Genomic DNA, 12,604 nt, shown 5'->3' with positions numbered 1-12,604 from the left:
CGTCACATTACCATTACCAGCACTATAAAAGCCGCAGTGATGCAGATACCACTGTGCAGTCGACCCAGCAACACCATTCAATTTGAAGCTGCCTGTCTTGGGAGTCATGAGTTCCACTTGCTATGAGCCTTACTTCCCCTCTTCTAAGCGGAGAGTGGTGGTGCGCAGTGGAGGATATGGAGGCAGTGCCGGAGGGATAGGATCCAGGTCAGTGTATTCCAGCCATTCTGCCCCCATGTCATACCATCATGGGTCATCTCGTCAGCATTACCCAACCTATAGCAGAGGCTTCTCCAACGCCTCCATGCTGCTCTCTACTCCTGTGTCTGCCACCACAGCTGAACTGGACATCAGCCGGGCCGCGCAGGTCAGCTCTGAGTTCAAGGCTGTGCGTACACAGGAGAAAGCCCAGCTGCAGGACCTAAATGACCGCTTTGTCAGTTTCATCGATCGTGTCCATGAGCTGGAACAGCAGAACAAGGTGCTGGAGTCTGAACTGCTGATCCTCAGGCAGAGGCATGGTGAGCCGTCCCACCTCAGGTCCCTGTACGAGAACGAGATCCGCCAGCTCCGTGCCGCTGTGGAGGAGGCCAGGGATGAGAAGCAGTCTGCCCAGAACCACAGGGACCAGATGGAGGAGGTGCTGCACAACCTGCAGGGACGTTATGAAGAGGAAGTGGTACACAGGGAAGAGGCGGAGGGCCGTCTCATGGAGGCCAGGAAGGGGGCAGATGAGGCTGCTCTAGGCCGGGCCGAGATGGAGAAGAGGATTGAGACCCTGCTGGATGAGCTGGCCTTCCTGAAACGCCTCCATGAAGGGGAGATAGCCGAGCTGCAGGCCCAGGTGCAGTACAGTGCCCAGGTGTCTGTGGAGATGGAGGTGGCCAAGCCTGATCTGTCCGTAGCCCTCCGTGACATCCGAGTCCAGTATGAGACACTGGCAAAGCGCAACCTCCAGTCAGCTGAGGAATGGTTCCACAGCAAGGTGAGCATGGTGCCAGAAAGTACTGCCCGCAACACGGTCAACGTTCGCAATGCCAAAGACGAGGCTGGGGAGTACCGCCGCCTCCTCAAAGCACGAGATCTGGAGATTGAAGCCTGCCGGGGGATGAACCAGGCCCTGGAAAATCAGTTGCAGGATGTGGAAGAGAAACAGAGTGCTGAGATTGCTGAGCTCCAGGTCAGTGCAAGAACAGCATGAATATCAAGATGACCATTTCTCATGCAGTTAGCCATTCTAACCAGAGCTTGTTTAACCTCTTAAGTTTGAAAACCGTAGTTATCCAGAAAAAGATACCAACTCTATGGTAATGCTGCTGCATAATGTATTATTTAAAGCTTTATATTTTCGACTGTAAAACTCCAAAATAGTTTGGTTATTTATTTATATTTAAAATATACCTATACCTTATCTGTTTGTACAATCTTGAGTCACAAAGGGTGCCGTGTCTTGAGATTAACATTAATTAATTAATTTGCACTTAAGTTTGTGTATTTTGCAATACAAACCTCAATAATCCTGCTGCTTGTGTTACAAATTATTTATCCTGAACAGGACAATATTGGCCAGCTGGAGGATGAGTTGAGGACAGCCAAGAATGAAATGGCTCGGTACATGAAGGAATACCAAAACCTCCTGAATGTGAAGATGGCTTTGGATATTGAGATTGCTGCTTACAGGTCTGTCACTCATGAGCATGTAAACCTAATGTTGTGTGTGTTGAATTTCCTGAAAGACTGCGTTTACTATTTACACCACAATGTTACTGTACACTGTACTGAACAAACCAGGTCCATCTCTCATTTACACCCTATGTACCTTATCTCATGACAGGAATCTGCTTGAAGGGGAGGAGAATCGCTTTAATGTGGGAGGACCAGGGATGATGTCCAGTGTCTACTCCCAAAGCATGTGTGTTGCCCCCTCCTACGGTCGCCCTATGTTCTCCATGCATCCCAGCCTGAGCTCTGGAGCCCCCTACCTACACAGCTCCCGCCTGCTGGGTTCATCATTCCCCTTTTCTGATGAGATTATAACTGCCAGCCAGGCAAAGCCGGCTCAGGCAAGACCTACTCAGGAGGAGGAGGAAGAAGAAGAAGAAGAGGAGGAGGAGGTGGTGGACGAGGCAGAAGAGGAGAAGGGAGAAGAGGAGAAGGAAGATGAGGAGGGAGAAGAGGAGAAGGAAGAGGAGAAGGAAGAAGAGGAGGGAGAAGAGGAGAAGGAAGATGAGGAGGGAGAAGAGGAGGCAGAAGAGGAGAAGGGAGAGGAGGAGGCAGCAGAGGAGAAGGGAGAGGAGGTGGCTGAAACAGAAGGTCAGTGTTGTCAATCACCTGGATAGTGGTTTTGAAAAGCTGAGAGTAAAGAATTGAATGGATGTATTATATATGTTTCTTGAAACTTTTGAATGTTTAAATTCAATGTCAGTTAACAACTCTGACCTTGTATCTCCAACAGCCGATGGTGAAGCTGAGGAGGAAGAGGCAGAAGAAGATGGAGAGGCTGACGGAGAAGAAAGCCAAGGAGGTGGAGAGGAAACAGAGGAAGGGGATGAGAAAGGAGGTGAGAAAGAGGAAGAAAGCAAAAAAGAAGTAGACGTGGAGGAGGAAAAGGACGAAGAAGAGAAAGAAAAGTCAAAGGACAAAAATGTATAAATCAAGATTTAGCTGGATGACACTTATTGAGAGAATAGTGTTTTAAGAAATGTCTTCTATCACGGTGCTCTACAAAAAGCTACATCAATTCTGTACACTTAAATCCTTGATACAAACAAAAGGGAAACCACTGTATATATCAGAAGATGATATGTTTGTGTGTAAAGCTGCAGAATGGCTGGAATGTGAAATGAGTGAAGCTGAGCATGTGAGGTATGCATGTGTGTGCCAGCAAGGTGATCCTCAGATCAATACATTAAATCTACACAATAAAATGCAACGCCGTGAAATATATCAACTTCAATGCAATATGACTGCTCTATAGGTGAGAGAGACACATGGGTTAGACATACTTGTGTGCTTAGAGAGAATGTCTGAATTTGTTTGTTTTGTGAGTAAATGCTGTCTTGCCTGTAGAATATTGGTTTGATAAACGTACATGCTTTATTGTCACCACAATATGCCTATAAGAACACCAGTGTGTTCACTACATGATCTGAAATGCCTTAGACAAATTCCTCTGCGTGGGAATCATGATGTTATGAACTAATAATAAAAACTTGACATCTGTTCACCTTAATGTCATTCAGTATTTTATTCATTCATTTTATTCATTTACTGGCAAAAATTTATTATTTCATTAAGTAACTCAAGTAATATTTTTTTACCAGACAAATTCAGCAGTAGAGATGGATTGCAAATTAATGGTAGCCGCATACAGTAGGCTATATTACTTGTATACATATATTTAAATGTGATTTACTCCCAAGAGAAAATGTTACTATTAATGCATTAGAACTGAAAATGCAGTGCAGTATTTCCACCAAGTGTTTTGGCTGTGAATGTACAGTATAAATGGAATGGACTTTATTTGTCATTGCTACAGTACAGGTACCAAACAACGAAATTTAGGAGGGGTGGCTCCCCTGGTGTTAGGAAAGGGAAAAAAAAACACATTTTAGAAAAAGCATAAAAGCATAAAATCACAAGAAGGTAAGGAGCTGGTTTACATCAATAAAGGCTATGTACACAATCCACTGTACTATACTGCACAGATAGTCAACTAGGGTTGTCATATTGCACAAAAGTATTTTTTCACATTATTTTAAAGTGTCACAGTTTGCAGGCTTGAAAATTTACATGTTTGTGCCTCAGCACTAGCTGCCATACAATCCGTCCGGACTGTCCTGGGCCCAGAACTTAGGCCTTTGACGGCCCTGTGGTAGAAGCAGTCCTTCAGTCTGTTTGTCTTAGCGGCCGGGGTCCTGTACCTCCTGTTCGAGGGCAGCTTGACAAAGTGTACGTGCCCAGGGTGGGTCGGGTCCCTGGAGATCTTGGAGGCCCTCCTGAGACAGCGTGTGTTGTACAGCTCCTCCAAAGAGGGGAGGGGGGCGCCGGTGATCTTCTGTGCTGTTCTCACGACTCTCTGTAGCGCGTTTCTCTCCGCTGTTGTGCAGCTGTGGAACCAGTTGGAGATGCCGTAGGTGAGGATGCTCTCCACTGCGCCGTGGTAGAAGGCCACCAGTATCTCCTGCTTGTTGTGTTCTTTCCTGAGGCATCTCAGGGTGAACTAGTAAACTAGTATTTTTAAGACTTGGGGTGTGTAGTAAATATGTGTCCCCCACGTATGATATAGCACCCCTGACAATTGTTCAAAAGGAACGTGTTGTGCTTATTTTATTCATTATCTTGTTTTTTTCTTGCTTCTTATAATTGCGTTTCTTTGAAGGCAGTCCACGATTTTGAGATAGGCTGAAAAGTTGCTGGACTTGTAGTGCTTATTTGATTTTAAAAAAGAATTAGATAAGGATTAAGCTGTAAGAAGCAACACTGATAATGAATCAAATAAGCACAACACATTCCGGTAACTTTTCAGTCATACACACATCAATTCACGTAAGGACAATTTGCACTACATCATTCATGGGGGACAACATTATTTCTGTAGGCCTATATTCATTTAGAAGATTCTGAGTGGTGGGTGGATGGATGGAACTCACATTCCCAGGAGTAACTTCTTCTGTGGAGTGGTAGTCTACGAAAACAAGTGCACTATTCCACACCACCTGTCTCCATTACAGTGCCAAGAAAACAATAATAAATGAATACAACAAGACAATTGGCTATGATTGGGTGTTGGGAAACGAGTGTGTGTGTGAGAGAGATAGTTGTACTTTATTATTTTCACCTGATTCTATATCAATGCTGTAGGCCTACATTGGGATATACTGTACATGTTTTAGCAGTTTTTTTGCACTGTGTTTTTTCTTGTGTTTTCTTGTCACTTATATTGTTAATTGTGGTAACAAATAAATGGTCCTAACGCCCACGCTAAGGGACCGTTTGACCGTATAATAATCACTGGGTGGTGGGTTGAGAGATGTCGTCACACACAAATTCACACTATTGTTGGTCAAAGGTTAGTATGTCCTTTTGTTTAGTCATAAAACATAGTATTGTATTGAAGTAGCAACAGAATAGAAGACTGATTCCACCGTGTCCTCAATGTACAGTATAAGTCAGCAGATTCTCTCAGTTCCATTATCCTCATAGTCAGTGTGTAATCAGTGAGCTGACTTGACCGTTTTTCCTGCTGGCTCACCCTCATCCTCATCCATAAATCAGGACCAGCTGAAATGTGTATGACTCAGCTAGGCTGCTGCACCAGAGGAGCTGGCCAAATGTCCAATGATGGAGGACAGCAACAGAGAGCAATTCCATTAAATACAGGAGGAAAATCTCACTGAAACCTTGACAGAGGACAGGCTGTTTTACCTGTTTTTGGCTGTTAGTGGCAATAAGCCCCTCAAATATTTCCCAAGCAAATAAATATATGTCACAGGTGTTGATTAATTTCTGGGGCTTTAAAGATAATCCAAACACTAACATAGGAAACAAGGAAGTTAGGCTAGAACTACTTGCTCTTCATACCATTGTGTTTTCCAAGCATATCAGTTGTACCTGCCAGACAGAGAGAGTGTGTCTAATTGCTGCAGTGGCTATAAATCATGTGAGACGTTGGCCAAAGCTTCTCTATTTATCCTTCCAGTGTGTCTGGGATGACAACAATGTCTACCATCCTCTCCCTCTGTTCCTGTTCAAATTCATTATTTGTCTCCAGAAGACTTACAACGAGATGTATTCACTTTTCATGTATTGTGTCATACAGTACCTGTGGCATGCATCCAGTGTATTCAGAGTATTTGCATACAGTATATCCAGTATTTGCACAGCATTCATTTGAGAAGGAACACATGTAACAAACATGATTAAGTCCTCTACTGTATCTAATTTACTTATTGACCCTTACCCTTCTTGTCTTTAACAGAGAGCCAACGCCCTAAAATCTGCAGCACTGCCACCTCCTTCTTTTCCCTTCCCTCAATCCTCCCTGTCCTCGCATCACCCCATCCTGTACTCATATGCCCCTCCCTTCTTCCCCCCTCTGTTCCTGCAACAAAAAAGAGGGGAGGGTGAGAGGGAGGGGACGAGGAGACGAGGAGACAAGCACTCACTCATTTTCCAGATTCCCACTGATTTGCACCCTCATTTACAAATTATAGAGATGGCATCATACTTTATCTGCACCATAATGTATTTTTTTGTAAAAAAAAAAGAAAAGAAAAAAAAGACCTTGAAGACATGGTTGTGATTATCATGATTACCAGTGAGTATTTTAGAATGAGACAAATACTTTCATTCCACCAGCAACTCAGAAATAGAGAGATATTTTGATTATTCTCTCTGGCAAGTGAGGGTGCTGTGAATTTTTTTTTAGGATAGAGGATACATTCTGGCTTGCAAATCAATGTCACTTACTCGGCACAGCAAAATACAACAAGAATTCCAATACAATTAAGGGTTTCTATTGAGTTGTGTAACATATTGTGTTACCTTTTCCAATTGAGTATGAGAGTGCCTTCCAGATAAAAATAACGTTAATACTTAATACTGCTTTGCGCAGTATTCTCTAATGACATTAAAGATAGTCAAACATAACATAGAAGTAAAATTACAACATTAGTCACATACACCAGATGATTCACAACAACAAAAGACACAAAAACAACAAAAACAAATAAGATTTAGCTTTTTGCACCTTTTGCTTTCTAGGTGAAGGCTGGGTAGGTACACATGCACAAAGCAGGCTTGTTAGCTTTCCAAATAAATACTGAGAACTTTTATTTGTATTTTTAACCAGCCTGTTCTGACATCTCAGCTATAAAAAGGCCAGGAATTAATTTATTTTCAACGTCTCTCTGCAGACCTTCTTGACCCAGTTTATTTCACTACTCTTACCTTGGTGAGTGAACTCTGTTCTCACTATCCTTTGTTTCCTAAATGGAGCGGATCTATTTCTAAAAGCCTCCTAAGGCCACACAAACACAATGTGTCTCCACACACCACCCCATGTACTGTAGCATAGAGCTGCAGTGCATTTTCCACTGTCAATGTTGTAGTATTGTGTTTTAAAACAAGAGCTCCCACCAGGCTTCACGGGAGAGAGTACAACACAAGAACATGTTTACAGTTGTTCAGTCACAAAAGGGGGTTGAGTGGACTGTGCATATGTTGTTCCACTGATCTGCTATCCTCTTGCGGGGCAGTAATATACTAAGAGTAGTTTGTCCACCACTGCCCCCCCTTGAGACCTCCCAATAGTATAATCCCTTGAAGAAAAACAGGGTGTGGTGTTTATAAGAAAAGTAGACAGCATCCAAGTTACCGGCAGTACAGGAAAAAAAGGAAAAAAACACTTGAAACTGTGCATCTAAATCAATCACCATACACAATAAGGTCACTTTTATTTACAACAAGCATAACAAAAAAAATCGCTATTATGGTGATGTGTGTGCCTGCCTATGCTAGACCGTTCCAGCAGATTTACATTTAGTTATCACAAAATTAATTAGACCCCTATACTTTCTAGAAAAGTGCTTTATAAGTCTAATGTATTATTATTATTATATATTTATATAAACATACACACACACACACACACACACACACACACACACACATATAAACACTCACACACAGGCACACATAGGCAAATGCACACAAGCACGCACGCGTACACACACACACACACACACACACACACACACACACACACACACACACACACACACACACACACATACCTCCTCATACACCTCATTGGTCTCCAATGAAAAAAAAAAGTTTCAGACTTAGGGTTAAATTAGGGTTGAATTTGTATTTTTCAGACTTTTATTCAGAATCTTATTTTTCAGACTTTTATTCAGAAAAAAAAGGTTGAGACTTTTATTCTGAATTCATTCTGAATCCCATGTTCATAGACATCATCGATAACCGCCATTTTTAAATACCACAATAGATTTCACTCTTGGAAAATGTCACTTACTGTTTCTGTAATAATGTATTAAGAATGTTGACTACCCTACCATGTGGGTGATCATTTGTGTTTTGGGGTAACCCTCTTGTACTTGATGACTGGACATATTGAACCTAGAAAATGTAAAGATACAATTACTATTGTATCCTAGCACATTTAGTTGGTTTGTTTTCATCACTTTACAATAAAGCTGTGTTCATAACTCCACACATGTATCATCTTGTCTCAGGTTTAAGTGACTGACCTGATGACCTTTAAAGAAGTATGCCAGCCCATGCTGGTCCTGCAATGTTGCTGTGTCCAGGGGTCCTGTGATGCCAGGAAAACCCACAGAGATAAGCTGTCCATCAGAGTCATGGGCCTCACTATAGTCCCAGAACCTAGTGCCTGTATACAACAAACAGCAGGTAAGATGTTCACTGAGCATTTATACCCACTTACTATACTTCAAAGACCTTAATCACATGGCAAGGAATACAATTAATGCCCAATCAAAGCCTAATGTTTATGTCAGATGATTATTCACCTTTGAAGAAGTAGAACGTATCTTGGTCATGAGTCCATACATGAAGGTGGGCATCCACTCCATCCCGGGAAAGACCCCTCCAGCCCTACTGCAGACACCTGGGGTCACCTCGTCGAGGCCTGCCTCGGAGGTTGTCATACAGCCAGTATTGATTTCCACGGAGGAAGTAAGTGTTATAACGGACTGTGGGCACCGCCTGGTGGCCACTGGGAACTCTCCTCACCCAATCAAACACAGTGTCAAAAGAACCCTCACACTGGCCTGCCGGTATAGGTAAAAGTGGGTGACATTGTGATTTGTATTCTCCTCAAAGTATATAAAGACTATGTCTCTTTTGACTCTGTATTGACCCTTTGAATTGTGATTATTTCAACCCATGGCCTACCATATAGTTGCTGAATGGCCCTTCTGTCCTCCCAACCCAATTCCCTAGGGCTGCCATTGACAGGGTACAAAGGATGCATCACTGAGTCAGGGGAAGACAAGTGGGGCAGTCCCAGCACATGTCCTGTCTTATGTATCAAAACCTGCAGTTAAAGTACAATGTTAAACATACAGAATTTCCAAGCACACTAGGACATGTGTGTGTGTGTGTGTGTGTGTGTGTGTGTGTGTGTGTGTGTGTGTGTGTGTGTGTGTGTGTGTGTGCGTGCGTGCGTGCGTGTGTGTTTGTGTTATATATACCTGTAATAGATTGACCCCATAGTCAGATGGAGAAACACTATAGGACTCATCATCATCCACATGTATCTCTCCTGGCTGGGCTGTATGTGCAACCTCTCCCCCTGGTCCATCAAACAACAATGCCGCCCAGGTGACTTCCCGAGAAGGGTCAAATACACAAAAACATTATATAACCTCTTCTTATCCACCTCATTTTTCTGGTTTTCTGCTCGAAATTACATGCCCACAGTGAATATAGAATATCTCCACAATCACAAGGGCCTTCATAATGATATTGTTATCAAATGAAAGCTAACACCTGTGGGGTGGCTGTAGAAGTGTCCGAATCAAAACTGTGTCAGAGCAAATAGAGCTAGAACATTATAAAACATCTCAAATTCAGTCTCCGCCTAAAAAAACAACAGCTTTTACAGTGAATATCACCTTGGAAACCTGATAACGAAGCCAAAATCATCTAGGAACCAGTACTCCAGGGTCTTATTAGTACTTGTGCCAAAGTTGATGCTAGTAATGTGAGCAAATGCAACTTTGTACCTGTTTTAGTACAGGTATGTTTAGGCCATTTGGAGATATTTTGGCACCATCTTTGACCTTTGACCTTTCTCATGTATCAGATTTCGTTTTTTGGGGGGGGGATTTTTTTGGGATTTTTTTGGGTTGGCCGACCAATGGTATGGAAATTTGGCGTTGAAACCGGACATGACACATTCTCCAGTTGGAGAAAACTGGATGTGACTTAGGCCGTGTTTACCGTCTCGGGGAAAAAATGGTGGCATCTTATAGCATGCAAAATTGTGAAAAAAATGTGATATCGATGAAGAGAATTGATCGAGGTAAACTCTTTATATCACTTCGGATCCACCTGTGGGTCCGTTGGCTCCTAACAGGATAACTAACTAACTAAGATAACTATGATCAAATCAGAGATGGTTAAGCATGATAATGTAGTATCATTTCATTTTGTTTGTGTTATTTATTTTACTTTTATGGATGTCTGGCTATGTATAATGTTTGTATGTATGTACATATGTCTGGTATTTGGGGGATATATTTATTATTTTTATTATATTTATTTTTGTTCTCTGTTGGTCCTGTTTGGACCTGTGATATATTGTGGAAAATACAATTAAAAAATCTGAGGTGGTTTGTGTAATAGCCTACCTGTGCCAAACCCCAACCGGATATCAATCTGTGTCCAAGGAGATGTGGGGTCCTCCTGGAAGGAGAGAGGGGCCACCTCAGCCCAGTGCTGGAGGGCTAGAGCTACCATCTGCTGCTGCTGCTGGACAGGCAGGTGGGTGCTCAGGCCTTCACTTAGCAAGCGCCACCTGAGCCTGTGTTTGGCATAGCCAAGCCCTGAGATTGGGCCTTGGGATCCACCAGGCCCACGTGTACGCTTCCGTCTGTGGGGTTGTAGACCCAGAACCAGGAACCTTGGCCTGGAATCTTGAACCTCACTACTCATGAGTCTTTTAACTTCTTTGATCCTCTGCAGAGACGGAAACAGAGCCTTGGAATGAGGCAGTGAAGCAGTTAAGCCCCCACCAGTAAGAAATAACCAGAAGAATGCTAGAGATGCCAGTAAGGTCAGTACTCCCAGCCTCATCTCTCTAAATTCCTTTATGATAGAACACTCTCCTATCTCTCTCTTTCCCTTCAGACCAGTATACTTGATGATTAACCAGTCTTTATACCCTACCATCCTGGCACGACCGCTGCTTGTACACCTGTTTCTGTTAACCTTGCGCCTGGAAGCACCTGCACACTTCTGAGTAGACAAACGAGTCATCATTGTTGTACAGCACCACAGACAGGGACTAGAGTGCTCATCTTTCTATCGGTTTATTCCTGTCCCCGATCACCATAAAGGGTGTCTTGTTGTTTGAGATGATAGAGTAAGAGGCTGGTCATAGTCATGCTATCCTCTCCAGGAGCTTTTAATAAAGACCAGGCCTGCTGCATGATGCAATCTGATCTGAATTAGAGCACTGGGTGACAGGGATGGAGCTAATCAGAGCCTGACTGAGCACTTCCCTTTGCGCTTCACTGGTCTATTCACTTAAACCCTAGGCACCCACCTGAAATGCCAATGAATGGCATGCTCGGATTAACACTTGCACTGAGGTGGTTGGTTGGACTATTGCAGATTTGTCAATATTCAGACATTTAAAAACACTTAACTAATTTTTCATAATTTGCATTGAAAGTCTAGGATAAGTACCTGCATGTCATAACTCTTTACTGTGTATCAATACAACAGTATAATTCTATTCCATGTCAGTGAATTAGGTAGTACAGTCGTATTCCTCTTGCTGAGTATTTATTTTTTGCCATACATGTATGAGAAAGTGCATACGTGTAATGACGCAAGTCAGTCACATGGTGGCAATGTTGTATTCCTTATTCACTGATTTCAGCTTTCAGTGTCCCTACCCAGACTGGTATGTCAATATAATATATAATTATTATTATTTATTTATTTGAATCATCATTTGTGGTCAGTCAGTTATTATATGGTAAATCAGACAGAACTATTATGACATCAACAGATTATAAATTAACATAAGAGGTTGATGTTACAGTATGTTAGATATTGTGATCTATAGCCTAGCAACGTAGAGTGAATAAAATGTGTATTATACGTAAAATACAGATCAAACAACACCATGTCATGTTGAAGTTCTCAAATTAACCTGTAGTACATAAACTGCTTAACTCAAAATTCTTCAGTTGGTGTTCAAATCATGTAATCCCTTAGATCCAGCAGCTCAGTAAAGCATAGCAGACAAATGACACAGACAACAAGATTGTTTGCACAATCTTTCTAGCTTTACATCTACATCTCTAAATCTAAACCTCCATGCTGTGGTACCATACTGTGATATTTTCAATCAAAACATATCTTCTTGCAGTATCCTAGCAAGATGCATTTTATAAATATATAATTAAATCTACCATGACACAAGAAAGAATAACAGTACTTTAATTGAAACCACAAGAACTTAAATTAGAATTCCCATTGGAGTGCAAATTAAGAAGCAGAATAAACTTTAAAACACCAAAGTTGCCAGAGTACAACCAAACTATCAAAGAGGACAACATAGTGGATGGCTAATGATTATTGACAGCAACATTTGGCTGTCCAGTCGTACCAGCAGCACATAATGGGGGGACAAAAGGCTGATTAGGATAACAGGCCTGATCCAAACAGCTGCAGATTGCTCCATTGAGTGGGGAAGGGGAGAGTGGGCTATGGTCCATTGCCTATTGTCAAGAATAATATATCACAATGCATGGTGTAGTAGGCTATTGAGGACAAATGCATTTATAGCAACCTTGGACGTTATACCCCTCAAAATAAAAAC

The 12,604-nt window shown here is 42.2% G+C and overlaps 1 protein-coding gene across 1 annotated transcript; it reads left to right on the top strand.

The window, feature by feature from the left end:
• Positions 1 to 106: 106 nt before the first annotated feature.
• LOC308157855 (neurofilament light polypeptide-like) lies at positions 107 to 10,767 on the top strand (the record flags this gene model as incomplete). Its single annotated transcript, XM_080531454.1, has 8 exons — positions 107 to 1,180; positions 1,556 to 1,680; positions 1,835 to 2,297; positions 2,456 to 2,560; positions 5,981 to 6,125; positions 8,266 to 8,436; positions 8,564 to 8,721; positions 10,735 to 10,767. The coding sequence occupies 8 exons, from the start codon at positions 107 to 109 to the stop codon at positions 10,765 to 10,767; spliced, it is 2,274 nt and encodes a 757-aa protein (XP_080387580.1).
• Between the last annotated feature and the right edge of the window lie 1,837 nt (positions 10,768 to 12,604).

This window comes from Nansenia antarctica (assembly GCF_963989245.1).
Source record: "Nansenia antarctica genome assembly, chromosome: 5".
Lineage (NCBI taxonomy): Eukaryota > Metazoa > Chordata > Actinopteri > Argentiniformes > Microstomatidae > Nansenia > Nansenia antarctica.
Note: the sequence above shows the minus strand (reverse complement) of the source record. Positions and strands in the feature narration are given on the sequence as shown.